General features: G+C 48.0%; 1 protein-coding gene across 1 annotated transcript in view; it reads left to right on the top strand.

Moving 5' to 3' along the window:
* Positions 1-13608: 13608 nt before the first annotated feature.
* The window catches only part of SLC30A3 (solute carrier family 30 member 3), a 44168-nt gene continuing 35990 nt past the window's right edge, over positions 13609-21786 (top strand). Inside the window, exon 1 of the mRNA XM_069768180.1 lies at positions 13609-14146. Coding sequence (XP_069624281.1) covers positions 14070-14146 — 77 coding nt within the window. The 5' untranslated portion in view covers positions 13609-14069. The remainder of the gene's footprint in view (positions 14147-21786) is intronic.

Genomic DNA, 21786 nt, shown 5'->3' on the forward strand with positions numbered 1-21786 from the left:
TTACTAGTTATTGAGGTGCTAACAGTGAGGGGGATATATATCACCAGTCCAGGCTGGGGATATATATATAAACCTCCCGGATGTCACTGTCAGAGTTCCTCACTAATACAATATGATATGTTGTCACCAGTTCCTCGTTAGATAGAAGCCCCATCTGACAACAGTCTTACATCGGATCAGAAACCAACCCGGGTAGCATATAATAACCAGCTGAGCATGCGGATGTGGGGATTTGTGAATTGAGATAAAAGAGCAGCCCAAGATTAATTTTAATTTAATCGCAGAAAGGTGCACTAGAAAGACACAGGTATATACACAAGAACAAATATACAAGTATACAGTCAGGAGAGTAGTACAAGGGTAGGGTACAGATAGATTACAATTGCCGTGTTATGTACATGTGACCACAGGGAGACACTGATGGATCACAGGTCCAAATCTTTGTTATGCCATTCCCTGGCTGCGTCAGATAACAGGCCTCCTGCCAGTAGAAAAAGCGTAGTCCAAAATGATGAGCTGCCTATTAACCCTAGGCTGCTCCTTCCCACATGCTGCGCCAAATCCTGGGCTGTGCAGCCTCTCTCCTCCCATATCTGAGTGCATGGTTTTCTGACTAGAACCGTGGATGTCCATAACGTTCTTCCCAAAGCTCTAAATGGGACGGCGGTGGTGCCACTGGGTTCTGCTGAGTTTTATCTGTGCAGGGAGACCAAACGTGGCTAGCGTATTTAATTCCTGGTATCTATGCTTTATAACTTAATAACATAGGGTTCCAGAGGTGGCTGCATGGTATGGGCTTGTGAGTAAATGAATGCAGATTCTGATGATGTGCTCAGCTAGGTTCAGAGATATTGTATTATTTTATTATAGGTAATTTTCTAGATTCAATATCTCAGAGCCTTGTGCTGAGAACCTGGGACCTGTGGTGCCCCAATGTATGCATGGCAGCCTGAGTCAAACAAAGGAGGCCAGTTGGCTGGTAACTGCACAAGAGTTCACACCCCTGTGATAATTGCTGGGGAAACAGGGTCTATGCCTTTTGGCTCCTCCTGGGGAGTGTTTCAAAGGCCTAGTTGTTCGAGCTAGTTAAAAATAAACATTGGTCTGGGTAATGCCAAAGGTGTGGCTGAGTTTGGGAGCAAGTATTTTGGGCCAAACTGTATCTGATAGGAAATTCTATCAGATATCAAAATGATATCAATTATATATAATTTTTTACATATCTCACACCTCCCCCTTTATAGGGTGCTAGGGGGCATCACATTCCTGTGTTCCCCCGAGTGCACTCCCGCAATCTCTCCTTGCCGGGATAGCCCATCAACGTTGCCATGGTCATGACCCCTTTTGTGGCGAATGGAGAAGTAGTACTGCTGGAGTGCCAGGCTTGTTATGGCTGGCAATCAGGCAACACAGCGTGCAGTAATCAGCGCACATACAGAGATCTGGCAATAACCAAAAACAATAGGACGAGCTCTGAGACGTGGAATCTCTGTAGACTGCAGTACCTGATCTATCCTCACACAACTAATAGCAGCAGTGGATTGCGCCTATCAACTACCTATGCAACTCGGCACTGCCTGAGGAGCTGACTAGCCTGAAGATAGAAATACAAGCCTGACTTACCTCAGAGAAATACCCCAAAGGAATAGGCAGCCCCCCACATATAATGACTGTTAGCAAGATGAAAAGACAAACGTAGGAATGAAATAGATTCAGCAAAGTGAGGCCCGATATTCTAGACAGAGCGAGGATAGCAAAGAGAACTATGCAGTCTACAAAAAACCCTAAAACGAAAACCACGCAAAGGGGCAAAAAAGACCCACCGTGCCGAACTAACAGCACGGCGGTGCACCCCTTTGCTTCTCAGAGCTTCCAGCAAAAGTTAATAGCAAGCTGGACAGAAAAAACAGTAAACAAACTAGAAGCACTTATCTAGCAGAGCAGCAGGCCCAAGGAAAGATGCAGTAGCTCAGATCCAACACTGGAACATTGACAAGGAGCAAGGAAGACAGACTCAGGTGGAGCTAAATAGCAAGGCAGCCAACGAGCTCACCAAAACACCTGAGGGAGGAAGCCCAGAGACTGCAATACCACTTGTGACCACAGAAGTGAACTCAGCCACAGAATTCACAACAGTACCCCCCCCTTGAGGAGGGGTCACCGAACCCTCACCAGAACCCCCAGGCCGACCAGGATGAGCCACATGAAAGGCACGAACAAGATCTGGGGCATGGACATCAGAGGCAAAAACCCAGGAATTATCTTCCTGAGCATAACCCTTCCATTTGACCAGATACTGGAGTTTCCGTCTAGAGACACGAGAATCCAAAATCTTCTCCACAATATACTCCAATTCCCCCTCCACCAAAACAGGGGCAGGAGGCTCCACAGATGGAACCATAGGTGCCACGTATCTCCTCAACAACGACCTATGGAATACATTATGTATGGAAAAGGAGTCTGGGAGGGTCAGACGAAAAGACACCGGATTGAGAATCTCAGAAATCCTATACGGACCAATAAAACGAGGTTTAAATTTAGGAGAGGAAACCTTCATAGGAATATGACGAGAAGATAACCAAACCAGATCCCCAACACGAAGTCGGGGTCCCACACGGCGTCTGCGATTAGCGAAAAGCTGAGCCTTCTCCTGGGACAAGGTCAAATTGTCCACTACCTGAGTCCAGATCTGCTGCAACCTGTCCACCACATAATCCACACCAGGACAGTCCGAAGACTCAACCTGTCCTGAAGAGAAACGAGGATGGAACCCAGAATTGCAGAAAAATGGAGAGACCAAGGTAGCCGAGCTGGCCCGATTATTAAGGGCGAACTCAGCCAACGGCAAAAATGACACCCAATCATCCTGGTCAGCGGAAACAAAACATCTCAGATATGTTTCCAAGGTCTGATTGGTTCGTTCGGTCTGGCCATTAGTCTGAGGATGGAAGGCCGAGGAAAAAGATAGGTCAATGCCCATCCTACCACAAAAGGCTCGCCAGAACCTCGAGACAAACTGGGAACCTCTGTCAGAAACAATATTCTCAGGAATGCCATGTAAACGAACCACATGCTGGAAGAACAAAGGCACCAAATCAGAGGAGGAAGGCAATTTAACCAAGGGCACCAGATGGACCATTTTAGAAAAGCGATCACAGACCACCCAAATGACCGACATTTTTTGAGAAACGGGAAGGTCAGAAATGAAATCCATCGAAATATGTGTCCAAGGCCTCTTCGGGACCGGCAAGGGCAAAAGCAACCCACTGGCACGTGAACAGCAGGGCTTAGCCCTAGCACAAATTCCACAGGACTGCACAAAAGCACGCACATCCCGTGACAGAGATGGCCACCAGAAGGATCTAGCAACCAACTCCCTGGTACCAAAGATTCCTGGATGACCGGCCAGCACCGAACAATGAAGTTCAGAGATAACTTTACTAGTCCACCTATCAGGGACGAACAGTTTCTCGGCCGGACAACGATCAGGTTTATTAGCCTGAAATTTCTGCAACACTCTCCGCAAATCAGGGGAGATGGCAGACACAATGACTCCTTCCTTGAGGATACTCGCCGGCTCAGATAACCCCGGAGAGTCGGGCACAAAACTCCTAGACAGAGCATCCGCCTTCACATTTTTAGAGCCCGGAAGGTATGAAATCACAAAATCAAAACGAGCAAAAAATAACGACCAACGGGCCTGTCTAGGATTCAAGCGCTTGGCAGACTCAAGATAAGTAAGGTTCTTATGATCAGTCAAAACCACCACGCGATGCTTAGCACCCTCAAGCCAATGACGCCACTCCTCGAATGCCCACTTCATGGCCAGCAACTCTCGGTTGCCCACATCATAATTACGCTCAGCAGCAGAAAATTTCCTGGAAAAGAAAGCACATGGTTTGAACACTGAGCAACCAGAACCTCTCTGTGACAAAACCACCCCTGCACCAATCTCAGAAGCATCAACCTCGACCTGGAACGGAAGAGAAACATCAGGTTGACACAACACAGGGGCACAGCAAAAACGACGCTTCAACTCCTGAAAAGCTTCCACGGCAGCAGAAGACCAATTAACCAAATCAGCACCCTTCTTGGTCAAATCGGTCAATGGTCTGGCAATGCTAGAAAAATTACAGATGAAGCGACGTTAAAAATTAGCAAAGCCCAGGAATTTCTGCAGACTTTTTAGAGATGTCGGCTGAGTCCAATCCTGGATGGCCTGAACCTTAACCGGATCCATCTCGATAGTAGAAGGGGAAAAGATGAACCCCAAAAATGAAACTTTCTGCACACCGAAGAGACACTTTGATCCCTTCACGAACAAGGAATTAGCACGCAGTACCTGGAAAACCATTCTGACTTGCTTCACATGAGACTCCCAATCATCTGAGAAGATCAAAATGTCATCCAAGTAAACAATCAAGAATTTATCCAGATACTCACGGAAAATGTCATGCATAAAAGACTGAAAAACAGATGGAGCATTGGCAAGTCCGAACGGCATCACCAGATACTCAAAATGACCCTCGGGCGTATTAAATGCCGTTTTCCATTCATCTCCCTGCCTGATTCTCACCAGATTATACGCACCACGAAGATCAATCTTAGTAAACCAACTAGCCCCCTTAATCCGAGCAAACAAGTCAGAAATCAATGGCAAGGGATACTGAAACTTAACAGTGATCTTATTAAGAAGGCGGTAATCAATACACGGTCTTAGCGAACCATCCTTCTTGGCTACAAAAAAGAACCCTGCTCCCAATGGTGACGACGATGGGCGAATATGTCCCTTCTCCAGGGACTCCTTCACATAACTGCGCATAGCGGTGTGTTCAGGTACGGACAAATTAAATAAACGACCCTTAGGGAATTTACTACCAGGAATCAAATCGATAGCACAATCACAATTCCTATGCGGAGGTAGGGCATCAGACTTGGACTCTTCAAATACATCCTGAAAGTCCGACAAGAACTCTGGGATGTCAGAAGGAATGGATGACGAAATAGACAAAAATGGAACATCACCATGTACTCCCTGACAACCCCAGCTGGTTACCGACATAGAGTTCCAATCCAATACTGGATTATGGGTTTGTAGCCATGGCAACCCCAACACGACCACATCATGCAAATTATGCAGTACCAAAAAGCGAATAACTTCCTGATGTGCAGGAGCCATGCACATGGTCAGCTGGGCCCAGTACTGAGGCTTATTCTTGGCCAAAGGTGTAGCATCAATTCCTCTCAACGGAATAGGACACCGCAAAGGCTCCAAGAAAAATCCACAACGTTTAGCATAATCCAAATCCATCAGATTCAGGGCAGCGCCTGAATCCACAAACGCCATGACAGAATATGATGACAAAGAGCACATTAAGGTAATGGACAAAAGGAATTTGGACTGTACAGTACCAATAACGGCAGAGCTATCGAACCGCCTAGTGCGTTTAGGACAATTAGAAATAGCATGAGTAGAATCACCACAATAGAAACACAGTCTGTTCAGACGTCTGTGTTCGTGCCGTTCTACTTTAGTCATAGTCCTGTCGCACTGCATAGGCTCAGGCTTACTCTCAGACAATACCGCCAGATGGTGCACAGATTTACGCTCGCGCAAGCGACGACCGATCTGAATGGCCAAGGACATAGACTCATTCAAACCAGCAGGCATAGGAAATCCCACCATTACATCCTTAAGAGCTTCAGAGAGACCCTTTCTGAACAAAGCCGCCAGTGCAGATTCATTCCACAGAGTGAGTACTGACCATTTCCTAAATTTCTGACAATATACTTCTACATCATCCCGACCCTGGCATAAAGCCAGCAGATTTTTCTCAGCTTGATCCACTGAATTAGGCTCATCGTAAAGCAATCCCAGCGCCTGGAAAAATGCATCAACATTACTCAATGCAGAATCTCCTGGTGCAAGAGAAAACGCCCAGTCCTGTGGGTCGCCGCGCAAAAAAGAAATAATAATCAAAACCTGTTGAATAGGATTACCAGAAGAATGAGGTTTCAAGGCCAAAAATAGCTTACAATTATTTCTGAAGCTCAGGAACTTAGTTCTGTCACCAAAAAACAAATCAGGAATCGGAATTCTTGGTTCTAGCATCGATTTCTGATCAATAGTATCTTGAATCTTTTGTACATTTACAACGAGATTATCCATTGAGGAGCACAGAGCCTGAATATCCATGTCCACAGCTGTGTCCTGAAGCACTCTAATGTCTAGGGGAAAAAAAAGACTGAAGACAGAGCTAAGAAAAAAAAATGATGTCAGGATTTCTTTTTTCCCTCTATTGGAAATCATTGGATGGCTCCTTGTACTGTTATGGCTGGCAATCAGGCAACACAGCGTGCAGTAATCAGCGCACATACAGAGATCTGGCAATAACCAAAAACAATAGGACGAGCTCTGAGACGTGGAATCTCTGTAGACTGCAGTACCTGATCTATCCTCACACAACTAATAGCAGCAGTGGATTGCGCCTATCAACTACCTATGCAACTCGGCACTGCCTGAGGAGCTGACTAGCCTGAAGATAGAAATACAAGCCTGACTTACCTCAGAGAAATACCCCAAAGGAATAGGCAGCCCCCCACATATAATGACTGTTAGCAAGATGAAAAGACAAACGTAGGAATGAAATAGATTCAGCAAAGTGAGGCCCGATATTCTAGACAGAGCGAGGATAGCAAAGAGAACTATGCAGTCTACAAAAAACCCTAAAACGAAAACCACGCAAAGGGGCAAAAAAGACCCACCGTGCCGAACTAACAGCACGGCGGTGCACCCCTTTGCTTCTCAGAGCTTCCAGCAAAAGTTAATAGCAAGCTGGACAGAAAAAACAGAAAACAAACTAGAAGCACTTATCTAGCAGAGCAGCAGGCCCAAGGAAAGATGCAGTAGCTCAGATCCAACACTGGAACATTGACAAGGAGCAAGGAAGACAGACTCAGGTGGAGCTAAATAGCAAGGCAGCCAACGAGCTCACCAAAACACCTGAGGGAGGAAGCCCAGAGACTGCAATACCACTTGTGACCACAGAAGTGAACTCAGCCACAGAATTCACAACACAGGCTCCAATGCAGCAACCTCCCATTTGTCCCAGAAATCGTGTGTAACCAGCTGAGTGGGTTGTGGTCAATCTCCACGATGAAGGGTTGCCCGTACAAATATGGCTGCAGATGCTGCAGGGCCCACACAATTGCTAGCCACTCCTTTTCCATTGTGGAGTACGCCACCTCTCTCGGCAATAGCTTCCTGCTCAGGTACAGGATGGGATGCTCCTGGCCCACAGTGTTGATCTGGCTGAGCACAGCCCCGAGGGCAAAGTCACTGGCATCGGTCTGTACCACAAACGGAAGCTGCGAAGTCAGCAGCTTGTAGTACTGGTGAGCTGGAGAGCACGGTCTTGAGCACCTGAATAGCGGTCTTGCAGGCGACTTACCAGTCTACCGCGAGCGGCAGTTTTTTCTTGGTGAAGTCTGTCTGGGGCTGGCCAGGGTACTATAGAGTGGATCAAACCTCCTATAGTACACAGCTGTCCCCAGGAAGGACATCACCTATTTCTTGGTGCTGGGGGTTGGCCAGGGTGCGATGGCATCCACTTTCTGGCTTCAGAACCCCCCCCCCCGCCTACCCGGTGACCTAAGTAGAGGACCTCGCTCATGCCCAGCTGGCACTTTTCCGGCTTGATGGTCAAACCTGCCCAGTGGATTCGCCTAAGCACCTGCGTCAGATGCTCTAGGTGATCCTCCCATGTGGGACTGAAGATGGCAATATCATCCAGGTGCGCAGCCACGTACCCTTCAAGTCCCTCGAGCAGCGCGTTGACCCCTGCCGCTGATAGGTGGCAGGGGCATTCTTCATGCCGAATGGCATCACGGTGGAAGCATACAGTCCAAACAGGGTGATGAAGGCAGAGCGCTCCCAGGCCTCATGGGTCAGAGGGATCTGCCAATATTCACAGCTCAGATCCATGATGGTCAGGTACTTAGGGGGCCAACTGATCGAGCAGGTCATCGATGAGTGGCATAGGGAACGCATCAGTGACCGTGACAGCGTTGAGCCTCCGGTAGTCCACATAAAACCAGGTAGTTTGGTCCTTTTTGGGAACGAGGACTATGGGCGACGCCCATACGCTGTTGGATGCCTGGATCACCCCCAGCTTTAGCATCTCATCAATCTCCTGACGCATCTGCTACAGCACATAGAGACCCGATATGACTGCCAGTTCGGGGGGAGATCCCCAGTGTCCATGTGATGGACAGCCAACTAGCTTCTTCCCAGAAGGCTGCTGAACAGCTCCCGAAAGGGACGTAGAGTAATCACCGTTGGTCCTCGGAGAGCTGGTGGCCAACCTCTATGTCCTCAATGGATCCTCCTTGCCCTGGGTGAGCAGATCCAGGAGGGTTGTCGCCTCCCCTGGAAGGTTGCACATTGGATGGTCGCAAGAGGCACAAGCAACACATTTACAACAAAACTAGCAGTAGACAAATCAGGACACAGAGGAGGAACAGAACTTGGGGTCTCAGTAGCCACATACTGTGACACTAGCCACCACAAGTCTGTCCTAAGTAAAAAAATCACGGGAATATTTGCCAACACCCTCACCTCCCTTATTCCCCTCCCAACACACCACTCCAAATATACCTTGGGGACAGGCAGCGCCGGTTCTACGCCTCCAATCCCGGAGATGGTGAGGGTTTTCCCGGGTATCAGTGTTATGACCTGGTGGTCAGGACAATAATGGACCTGGTGGTTAAGAGCACACGGAATGACCTGATAGTTACTGATAATAAAGGACGAGCTCTGGGACGTGGGAACTCTGCTGACCGCAATCCCTAATCCTATCAGACACACTAGAAATAGCCGTGGATTGCTCCTAACGCTCCCTATGCAACTCGGCACAGCCTAAGGAACTAGCTAGCCCTGAAGATAGAAAAATAAAGCCTACCTTGCCTCAGAGAAATTCCCCAAAGGAAAAGGCAGCCCCCCACATATAATGACTGTGAGTAAAGATGAAAATACAAACACAGAGATGAAATAGATTTAGCAAAGTGAGGCCCGACTTACTGAACAGACCGAGGATAGGAAAGGTTGCTTTGCGGTCAGCTCAAAAACCTACAAAAAGACCACGCAGAGGGCACAAAAAGACCCTCCGCACCGACTCACAGTGCGGAGGCGCTCCCTCTGCGTCCCAGAGCTTCCAGCAAGCAAGACAACAATAAAAATAGCAAGCTGGACAGAAAAATAGCAAACCAAAGAAATACAAGCAGGAACTTAGCTTCTGCTGGGAAGACAGGTCACAAGAACGATCCAGGAGTGAACTAGACCAATACTGGAACATTGACAGGTGGCATGGAGCAAAGATCTAAGTGGAGTTAAATAGAGCAGCCAGCTAACGAATTAACCTCGTCATCTGTGGAAGGAAACTCAGAAACACCCACCAGAGGAAGTCCATGGACAGAACCAGCCGAAGTACCATTCATGACCACAGGAGGGAGCCCGACAACAGAATTCACAACATATCAGGTTCTGGAGGAACACCATCACAGGGTCATCTCGGCGCCGGTGTCCCGCAGTCCCATAGCAGTGGCGTGGTTTATGTTGATGGGCTGGAAATTGTCACAGGACCTCCCACCACCCCCAACCACACGACAGCTGACGGTTTTAGGAATGAGGATGGGGCCTTGGGGACACATGGCTCTGAAGTGTCCAGGTTGGTTGCAGAGGTGACACCTCCTGGGTTCTACCCCTGGCCTGGAGAGGGGAGCAGAGGGGATGCCCCTTGCATTCTAGGGGCTAGGGAAACAGGGGCAGGATGAGTCTTACACCCTCTCCAGATGCTGTCGGCAGCCCACTTGGCTTCAGGGGCCCGGTTATTGACATAGTCCTCTGCCAGAGCAGCTGTAGCAGTGGCCTCCTTTGGTTTCTGGTACTGTTGGAGGTCTTCTGGGATGTTCCACAAAAATTGCTCCGTTACAAATGGCTCCTGGATCTCCTGGCCGGTGGTAAGCTCCAGACCCTTGGTCCAGTGCTCTGCAGCTTGCAGGAGGGCCCGCATGTGGTCGACCCAGGTGTTCTTGGCGCCTTTTTGCAGGTTCCAGAACTTCCTGTAGTAAGACTCCGGAGTGAGGTTGAACTGCTGGATCAGAGCTTGTTTGATGCTCTCACACTCCTGATCTGCCCCGGCAGGTAAGTCCACCAGGGTGTCCAGGGACTTACCCCTCAAACGGCAGGTCCTCTCAAAGGCTCGCAGAAAGGAGTCCATGTCTCCGTCCTTCTCCAGCAAGAGGAAGTCTTTGGCTCGAACCTTGGCAGTCTTGGGCTCCGGAGGTGATGGGTGTGTGGTAGGAAACCCTGCCAAGCTAATTTCAGCTGATGCTGCTGCTCTGCAGCTTCACGGCTTTCCACCGCCTCGCACTCCTGCTCTGCTTGTGCCGGCTTTCGTTCTGCAGCCGCACGGCATTCTACCGTCTCTCTGCGGCCGCACGGCGTTCTGCCGCCTCTCGCTCTGCCTTCCGATCTGCTTGGCGCTCTGCCGCTTTCAGTATGGGTTACGGAGGCTTCCTCGCACCCCACCTCGAGACTGGCCAGAGCAGCTTGATAGAGGGCCTCTGACTTGAGCTGTCCGGGGAGATAGGCAGTAGGGGGACATTCTCCTGTGGCAGGGTAGTGCACTGGAGGCGAGTCTTTTGGGGCGCCCAGGTGAGACCCTCCTGGTTCCCCCCCCCCGTTGGAACCAGTACAGTCATTCTCCGCATTATGGGATAGCTCCCCAGCCATCATTCTTGTCCGGCTTCCAGTGCCTGCAGCCTGTGTTTTCAGCCCTTGGTCATCACCACAGCGGCAACCCAAGCACCCACACACCTATAGTACTTGCACTTGGACTGTCTAGTGCTGAGCTGATCTTAGGACCCCAGCAGTAAAAGCTACTGCTGTTAGTCCTTAGTGTCTGGGAGTAGGGATCCCACACACACTATTATCTCGATCCTACTGTGCTGAAACCAATTGTAACGGATCATACAGGGGAAGGGGTGTGTCGGCTTCCCTCACCTCTGGGGGAGGGGAGAGAATGACCCAGCAGGGATCGGCTCTCTGGCGCCACCACTCACCTCAGGTCATTTAGGGAGCTACACCGAGTGCAAATAGTCGCTGGAAAGGCTTCCCTTATACATATGAGTTATTGAGGCACTCCCAGTAAGGGGGATATATATCACCAGTCCAGGATGGGGATATATACATAAACCTCCCAGCAGTCACTGTCAGAGTTCCTCACTAACACAGTACGGTATGCTGACACCAGTTCCTCATTAGATAGAAGCCCCATCCGACAACAGGCTTATATCGGGTCAGAAACCAACCCGGGTAGCGTACACAGTCAGGAGAGTAGTGCAAGGTTAGGGTACAGATAGATTACAATTACCGTGTTCTGTAGCATGTGACCACAAGGAGGCGCTGATGGATCACAGGTCCAAATCTTTGTTACATAATTCCCGGGCCGCATCAGATAACGTCCTCCTGCCAGTTTAAAAAAACTCAGTCCAAATGAGGACCTGCCTATTATCCCCTAGGCTGCTCCTTCCCACACACTGTGCCAACCCCTGGGCTGTGCAGCCTATCTCCTCCTATATCTGAGTGCATGGTTTTCTGGCTAGAACCGTGGATGTCCATAACCTTCCGCCGAGGCTCTAAACGGGATGGCGGTGGCACCACTGGGTTCTGCTGGATTTTATCTCTGCAGGGAGACCAAATACAGCTACCGTATTTAATTACTGGTAATTATGCTTTATAACTCAATAACACAGTGTTCTAGAGGTGGCTGCATGGTATGGGCTTCTGAGGAAAAGAATGCAGATTCTGATGATGTGCTCAACTAGGTTCAGAGATATTGCATTCTTATATTATAGGTCATTTTCTAGATTCAATATCTCAGAGCATTGTGCTGAGAACCTGGGACCTGTGGTGCCACAATGTTTGCATGGCAGCCTGAGTCAAACAAAAGGAAGCCAGTTGGCTGGTAACTGCACAAGAGTTCACACCCCTGTGATAATTGCTGGGGACACAGGGTCTATGACTTTTGGCTTCCCCTGGGGAGAGTTTCAAAGGCCTTGCTGCTTGAGCTAACTAAAAAAAAAACATTGGGGGACATTATACAAGAGTAGTGAGCAGTGTAGCTGTGAATCAGATATGGGCTGAGATACACAATTCATAAAATAATGCAGCATGGAATATTATACCTTATACATTATAGCTCTGGAGGAGATAAAGCACTTATTGGAAAGCAGCGGTATAAAGGAAATTATACAGCAATAATGAGCAGAGTAGTTGTGAATCCAGCACTGGGATGAGGTAAACACTTACTAGAAAACAGTAGTATGAAGGGTATTATACAAGAGTAGTGAGCAGTGTAGCTGTAATCAGATATGGGAGAGATACACAATTCATAAAATAATGCAGCATGGAATATTATACCTTATACATTATAGCTCTGGAGGAGATAAAGCACTTATTGGAAAGCGGCGGTACAAAGGAAATTATACAGCAATAATGAGCAGAGTAGTTGTGAATCCAGCACTGGGATGAGGTAAACACTTACTAGAAAACAGTACTATGAAGGGTATTATACAAGAGTAGTGAGCAGTGTAGCTGTAAATCAGATATGGGAGAGATACACAATTCATAATATAATGCAGCATGGAACATTATACTTCAATACTGATAATTATGGATGATAATTCCAGGTGAGGAATATTCTGCGCTCCCCGTCCTTGTCTGAACACAGGGATTCAATGTATCACGCACGGTGTATATAATAAGGTCCACGCTGCGATCACTACGCTTGTCGTGTGGGGTTTTATATGAGAGATCAGAAATGTACATAAAATAAATATTTTATAGCAGTATGAAAAATATTAAATTGCTTCATAGACGATGGCTTTGTGCGCACATTCAGGATTTGCAGCAGATTTTTATGCAGTTAGGCTGTGTGCACACGTTGCAGATTTTTTGCGTTTTTTTTGCGTTTTTTCGCTATAACAAGGTGAAAAAAAACGCATAGATTATGCATCCCATCATTTAGAATGCATTCTGCAATTTTTGTGCACATGATGCGTTTTTTTCCGCGAAAAAAAATATGCATCGCGGTAAAAAACGCAGCATGTTCATTAATTTTGCGGATTGTTTTGCGGATTTCCCACTATATTATTGAATTGGGAACCTCCGGAAAAATCCGCAAAAAAAACGCACCAAAACCGCGGTAAAAACGCATGCGGATTTCTTGCAGAAAATGTCCTGTTTTGCACAGGAAATTTCTGCAGGAAATCCTGAACGTGTGCACACAGCCAAAGTGTTAGCAGGAAAAATGCGTTCAGATGTCATTTTTACGAACATTATAAAGTCTATGGGGCTGTTCACACGTCCATGTTTTTTTTAGATTTATCCAGTATTGATCTGAGTGACAGGTCCTGCGGGTCCTCAGACGTCCCTGACAGCGCACACCACGGTCGTGTCTGGCAGGGCTCAGTAGAGGGAGCTCCGCCTGCTCCGGAGAACGCTCCTCACTCCGGCTGCGATCTCCCATCTGATCGCCCGCACATCGTCCCTCGGCTGCAGCGTCTCACTTCACTCTCCACAGTGCTCTGCACCTCTGCTCTGCGCCCCTGCTCTGCACCTCTGCTCTGCACCCCTGCTCTGCACCTCTGCTCTGCACCCCTGCTCTGCGCCCCTGCTCTGCACCTCTGCTCTGCACCTGTGCTCTGTACCTCTGCTCTGCGCCCCTGCTCTGCACCTCTGCTCTGCACCTCTGCTCTGCACCTGGACTCGCTCCGCACATCAGGACTTTGGATCCCAGCAGACCCCACGCTGCAGAATATTCCCCAAATCTTGTGTCCCTGCTCTGCAGAACATTGCACCAAACCTTGTGTCCCCCAGACTTGGGTCTGACACCGGCTGGACCCCACTCTGCAGCTCATCTCACTGGACCTCGTAACTCCCCCGACACTTGGACCCCTGCGCATAGACATGGGAGTGTGACCCCAAACCGGAGCCCACGATTCACAGAATGGAGCCTGGGGGAGACGCAGAGACCCGAAGACTAGTGGAGCCCAACCAAGGAGGAGGCAGCCTGAAGATCAAGAGGTGAGTGATGATTCCCCCCAAAGTCCCCGCACACTGCGTCACCCTCGCACATCCCTGCACCCCAGAACCCAAAGCCTGAACAATAGGCACCCATCCAAAATCCAATGCTCTGCGCACGATGCCCCCCCCCCCTCTGCAGACCCCACATCAGATCCCCGCACCGTGTGAGCCGTGTACACCCATCACAGCACGTACACGGCATTAATCTCGCCACGCTCCACATACCACCGACAGCTCGCACCGCACACCCCAACTGCAGAACACCCCCGTAATCAGGGACGCACAGCATCACACAAAACCCCACACCCCATACATGGGAGATATACCAAACACCCCAAACGCAGAACACCCCGTAATCAGGGACGCACAGCATCACACAAACTCCCCACACCCCATACATGGGAGATATACCAAACACCCCAACTGCAGAACACCCCGTAATCAGGGACGCACAGCATCACACAAACTCCCCACACCCCATACATGGGAGATACACCGAACACCCTGTACATGGGAGATACATCGAGCAACCCCATATAGGATATATACCAAACACCCCAACTGCAGAACACCCCCGTAATCAGGGACGCACAGCATCACACAAAACCCCACACCCCGTACATGGGAGATACACCAAACACCCCAAACGCAGAACACCCCCGTAATCAGGGACGCACAGCGTCACACAAAACCCCACACCCCGTACATGGGAGATATACCAAACACCCCAAACGCAGAACACCCCGTAATCAGGGACGCACAGCATCACACAAAACCCCACACCCTGAACATGGGAGATACAACAAACACCCCATATAGAAGATACACCGAACACCCCACACACCCCGATTATAGGAGATATACCGAACACCCCACGCACCATGAATATAGTAGCTATATCGAACACCCCATAGACCCCGAATATAGGAGATATACTGAACGCCCCACACACCCCAAATATAGGAGATATAAACCGAACACCCCACACACCCCAAATATGGGAGATATACCGAACACCCCACACACCCCAAATATAGGAGATATACCAAACACCCCACACACCATGAATATAGTAAATATACCGAACACCCCACACACCCCAAATATAGGAGATATAAACCGAACACCCCACACACCCCAAATATGGGAGATATACCGAACACCCCACACACCCTAAATATAGGAGATACACCAAAAACTCCACACACCCCATACATAGGAGATATATCTAACACCCCATGTATGGGAGATACAGCGAGAACCCCACACACCCCATATATGGAAGATATACCGAAAACCCCACATACACCATGTGAAGAATATGAGGGAAATTAATTGGTAGTTTACAATCCTCCTTCAGCATGTGTAGCTGTAACAGGACACCTGGCTCAGCAGATGGTCCAGCTCTACCAGCTAGTATCTAGGCTCATACAGGATTACAACCTGTGAAGCCCATGCTTGGTGATTGCTTCATTCAAACGTCCTCCAGCCAGGTAAGAATTCATAAGGAGATTTAAGGAGAATATAGAGTTATATGTTCTAGCCACACACCGGTTACATTTTCAAGATCTCTGCAATGAGTCGAACGCTTTCCAGGGTCTTGATCCATTCTAGCACCCCAATGGTGGGGACAAACACGGAATGTCCAGTAGAAGACAGGTAGTGAAGCTGTGTTTGGTCTCCAAGCTTAATGGGCGACCGACCAGATCCGATGGCGCCAGAACCGCCGCCCTATGACCTTCCGTTGGAAAGTTATGATCATTCATAGGTTTTGAGAGTTTTAGCTATAAACACCCAGAGGAAGGGTATAAAGCTCACCCCAGGGTCAGAAAAGAGTGAGTGACCATGGTAAAGGCTTCTGTAAGGCCATGAGCTCGCTGTCTGGCTTTGTCATACTTGCTGTTCACTTCTAAAAAGGGAGGCCATATTGAGTAACGTGCTGGAATGAACGGGAACTAGCTGGCAGCCCCATGACCCCATGCGGCCCAGCACACAGGGCTGAACATCAAACTGGTAATTGACATTATTCATCTGCTTATATCTTTTCTCCTACCACTATTATATTTGCATATCTGACCATTTTATATGTATAACCATCGTGTATATAGTGTATTGTCTAGCGTGCCCTTAAGGCGATTAAGCATATCATTTAACCCTGGGCTGCTCTTTTATCCCAATCCATGAATCCACACGTCCGTTTCTCTGTTTAACCTTCCATGCTACTGGGGCTGATTTCTGGCCCGACATAATCCACATCAGGCTTGTATCTAACGAGGAAGTGGTGGCATCCTACCGGGCTGGCAGTGAAAGGGGTCTCTCAGTCTGTCAGGGTGGTGAGCGAGTGTGGTGCCATGTCAGTGACTATGTGGGCCACATCCTCTCTATCCCCGAGCTTCCCTGGGCCCGTGAGGACAGGGGGTGTCTGTGTAACCCTGTGCCAAGCTGACCTTATATGTCCCCAAAGGGTGCGGAACGTCACGTTGGTGAAAGTGGGGAGACCGCATTATGCACTCCCTCTGACGTAATAGTGACGTAAGGCGGGGTGGCGAGGTATGGATTCACCCCGTACATGGGAGATATAGCGACATCCCCACACACCCCATATATGGGAATATAACCCCATACTCCCCATATATGAGATATAATCCTATACTCCCCATATATGAGATATAATCCTATACGCCCCATATATGAGATATAATCCCAAACACCACACATATAGAAGATATAATCCTATACGCCCCACATATAGGCTATATAATCCCATACACCCCATATATGGGAAATATAATCCTATACGCCCCACATATAGAAGATATAATCCAATACACCCCACATATAGGAGATATAATCCCATACGCTTCACATATAGGATATATAATCCTATACGCTCCACATATAGCAGATATAATCCTATACACCCCACATATAGGAGATATAATCCCATACGCTTCACATATAGGATATATAATCCTATACGCTCCACATATAGCAGATATAATCCTATACGCCCCACATATAGGAGATATAATCCTACAAGACCCACATATAGGATATATAATCCCATACGCTTCAAATATAGCAGATATAATCCGCCATATAATAAGAGGGGATCGCTCTGTAGCGGTAATACCACACATGCCTAAGACGTTTGCACGGATCTGTGAGTATATACTACATATATATATATATATACTGTCCGTCTTGCACCGTCCAGCACTCGGCAGCACGTTCCTGTTCCCAGGACCATGTATAAATAATATGGCCCAGAGTAACACAAGAGCTGACACTTCACTGCCTCATCCCTGGTGTAGGGTCTGGAGTCTCTTGTGTGGAGTTAATTACCCGGTGTGGAGAGCACAGATAATAGGGTCATTATTAGGGAGCTCAGTAAATCAGAGTGCGGGCTATGAGGAGGGGGAGATTAATGAGCCGTCTCCCCTGATAAGAGTCCTGAGCTGAGGCTTCGGATGTCTCCATTCCATTGTTCACCAGGAGCTTGTGAGCCTCAGAGACTCCATAGATGAGATGAGCCGGGGACGTAAGATCTGAGTGGCCCCAAACCGGGTGACCCGGTGAACAACTACACACCCTAATTGTGGGTGCAGGTGACCTTGTAATATCTGTAGTCCTGGCTGGAGAAGTCGTCATGTCGGTCTGGGCCAGACGGAAAGTGAACGACTCCATCAAAAAGAACGTCAGCGGTAACTGCGCTGTGATCCCTATATGGTCTACAGGACCAGTATCTACCAGTAACAGCGCGTTACTGAAAATAATCTCTCAGTCTATGTGCACACGTTCAGGAATTCATGCAGAAAATTCCTGTGGAAATCCAGACATTTCTGCCAGATTTCCGCATGAAATCCGCATGCGTTTTTTGCGCGGTTTTGACGCGGTTTTTAAGCGGTTTTTGCGCGGTTTTTCCCGCATTAGACAGTGGGAAATCTGTGAAAAAAACGCAAAATTAATGAACAGGTTCATTATTTTTCCGCAATGCGTTTTTCATGCGGAAAAACGCCCATCATGTGCACAGAAATTGCGGATTCCATTATAAATGATGGGATGCTTAATGTATGCAGATTATTTGCAGTTTTATAGCGTTTTTATAGCGCAAAAACGCTAAAAAAACGCAAATAATCTGCAACGTGTGCACATAGCCTTAGGCCAGCACTGATATTACCGCCACATGGGGGCCATATAGTGGTAGATACCAGTGCTGCAGGACATCTAGAGATCACAGCTCAGTTACAGATGGTGACTTACCACTGACGTCTTTCTGATAGAGTCGTTCACTTCTGCCGTCTTTCCATCTGGTCCAGACCGTCATGACGACTTCTCCACCCAGGACTCGTCTGCAGAGATTACAACAACGACACATCTGACTTCTCACATTTCCTGCACCGTCCCCATCTATTCCCAACCTGCACAAACCCCTCCTCCTGCTGATACCCCAATACTGAGCCTCTGCTGCCGTATGTGTACCTATTACTGCACCTGCTGTGTGGTACAAAAATGTCTCTTACTGCCCCACATAATAAAGCCACCAGTGTGCTCCAAATAATGTCACCACTGTGCCCCACATAATAATGCCACCAGTGTGCTCCCAAATAATGTCACCACTGTGCCCCCACATAATAATGCCACCACTGTGCACCAACATAATAATGCCACCAGTGTGCTCCCAAATAATGCCACCACTGTGCCCCCACGTATTAATGCCACCACTGTACCCCCACATAATAATGCCACCACTGTGCACCAACATAATAATGCCACCAGTGTGCTCCAAATAATGTCACCACTGTGCCCCCACATAATAATGCCACCACTGTGCACCAACATAATAATGCCACCAGTGTGCTCCAAATAATGTCAGTACTGTGCCCCCACATAATAATGCCACCAGTGTGCTCCCAAATAATGTCACCACTGTGCCCCCAGATAATAATGCCACCACTGGGCACCAACATAATAATGCCACCAGTGTGCTCCCAAATAATGCCACCACTGTGCCCCACATAATAATGCCACCACTGTGCACCAACATAATAATGCCACCAGTGTGCTCCCAAATAATGCCACCACTGTGCCCCCACATAATAATGCCACAACTGTGCCCCCACATGATAATGCTACCACTGTGCCTCCACATAATAATGCTACCACTGTGTACCCACATAATAATGCTACCACTGTGCACCCACATAATAATGCTACCACTGTGCTCCCAAATAATGTCACCACTGTGCTCCCACATAATAATGGCACCACTGTGCTCCCACATAATAATGCCACCACTCTACCCCCACATAATAATGTACCACTGTACCTCCACATAATAATGCTACCGCTGTGTACCCACATAATAATGCTACCACTGTGCACCCACATAATAATGCTACCAATGTGCCCCCACATAATAATGCCACCACTGTGCTCTCACATAATAATGTCACCACTGTGCCCCCACATAATAATTGCCACCACTGTGCCCCCACATAATAATGCCACCACTGTGTCCCATAATAATGCCACCACTGAGCTCCCACATAATAATGCCACCTCTGTGGTCCCACATAATGTCACCACTGTGCTCCCACATAATAATGCCACCACTGCGCCACCACATAATAATGCCACCACTGTACCTCCACATAATAATGCCACCACTGTGCTCCCACATAATAATGCCACCACTGTGACTCCGCATAATATTGCCACCACTGTGCCCCCACATAATAATGCCACCACTGTATCTCCACATAATACTGCCACCACTGTACCTCCACATAATAATGCCACCACTGTGCCCCACATAATAATGCCACCACTGTACCTCCACATAATAATGCCACCACTGTGCCCCCACATAATAATGCCACCACTGTGACTCCGCATAATAATGCCACCACTGTGCCCCACATAATAATGCCACCACTGTGCCCCCACATAATAATGCCACCACTGTGCCCCCACATAATACTGCCACTACTGTGCCCCCACATAATAATGCCACCACTGTACCTCCACATAATAATGCCACCACTGTGCCCCACATAATAATGCCACCACTGTTCCTCCACATAATAATGCCACCACTGTGCCCCCACATAATAATGCCACCACTGTGACTCCGCATAATAATGCCACCACTGTGCCCCCACATAATAATGCCATCACTGTGCCCCAACATAAGAATGCCACCACTGTGCCCCAACATAATAATGCCACCATTGTGCGCCAACATAATAATGCCACCACTGTGCCACAAATAATAATGTCACATCTGTACCCCCACATAACAATGCCACCACTGTATCTCCACATAATACTGCCATCACTGTACCTCCACATAATAATGCCACCACTGTGACTCCACATAATGCCACCACTGTACCTCCACATAATAATGCCACCATTGTGCCCCCAACATAATAATGCTACCACTGTGCCCCAAATAATAATGTCACCTCTGTACCCCCACATAATAATGCCACCACTGTGACTCCACATAATGCCACCACTGTGCCCCAACATAATAATGCCACCATTGTGCCCCCCAAAATAATAATGCTACCACTGTGCCCCAAATAATAATGTCATCTCTGTACCCCCACATAATAATGCCACCACTGTGCCACAAATAATAATGTCACATCTGTACCCCCACATAATAATGCCACCACTGTATCTCCACATAATACTGCCACCACTGTGACTCCACATAATGCCACCACTGTACCTCCACATAATAATGCCACCATTGTGCCCCCAACATAATAATGCTACCACTGTGCCCAAATAATAATGTCACCTCTGTACCCCCACATAATAATGCCACCACTGTGACTCCACATAATGCCACCACTGTGCCCCAACATAATAATGCCACCATTGTGCCCCCCAAAATAATAATGCTACCACTGTGACCCAAATAATAATGTCATCTCTGTACCCCCACATAATAATGCCACCACTGTGACTCCACATAATGCCACCACTGTGCCCCAACATAATAATGCCACCATTGTGCCCCCCAAAATAATAATGCTACCACTGTGCCCCAAATAATAATGTCACCTCTGTACCCCACATAATAATGCCACCACTGTGACTCCACATAATGCCACCACTGTGCCACAACATAATAATGCCACCATTGTGCCCCCCAAAATAATAATGGTACCACTGTGCCCCAAATAATAATGTCATCTCTGTACCCCCACATAATAATGCCACCACTGTGACTCCACATAATGCCACCACTGTGCCCCAACATAATAATGCCACCATTGTGCCCCCCAAAATAATAATGCTACCACTGTGCCCCAAATAATAATGTCACCTCTGTACCCCCACATAATAATGCCACCACTGTGACTCCACATAATGCCACCACTGTGCCCCAACATAATAATGCCACCACTGTGGCCCCACATAATGCCAACACTGTGCTCCAACATAATAATGCCACTATTGTGCCCCCCAAAATAATAATGCTACCACTGTGCCCCAAATTATAATGTCACCTCTCTACCCCCACATAATAATGCCACCACTGTAATATTGAGCCTTATTCCTGCATGGCTCAATACAGATTAGGCACATAGGATCATATCTTTTAACATTCACTTTAAGCA

The sequence above is a fragment of the Ranitomeya imitator genome, chromosome 5 (assembly GCF_032444005.1).
Source record: "Ranitomeya imitator isolate aRanImi1 chromosome 5, aRanImi1.pri, whole genome shotgun sequence".
In the NCBI taxonomy this organism is placed as follows: domain Eukaryota; kingdom Metazoa; phylum Chordata; class Amphibia; order Anura; family Dendrobatidae; genus Ranitomeya; species Ranitomeya imitator.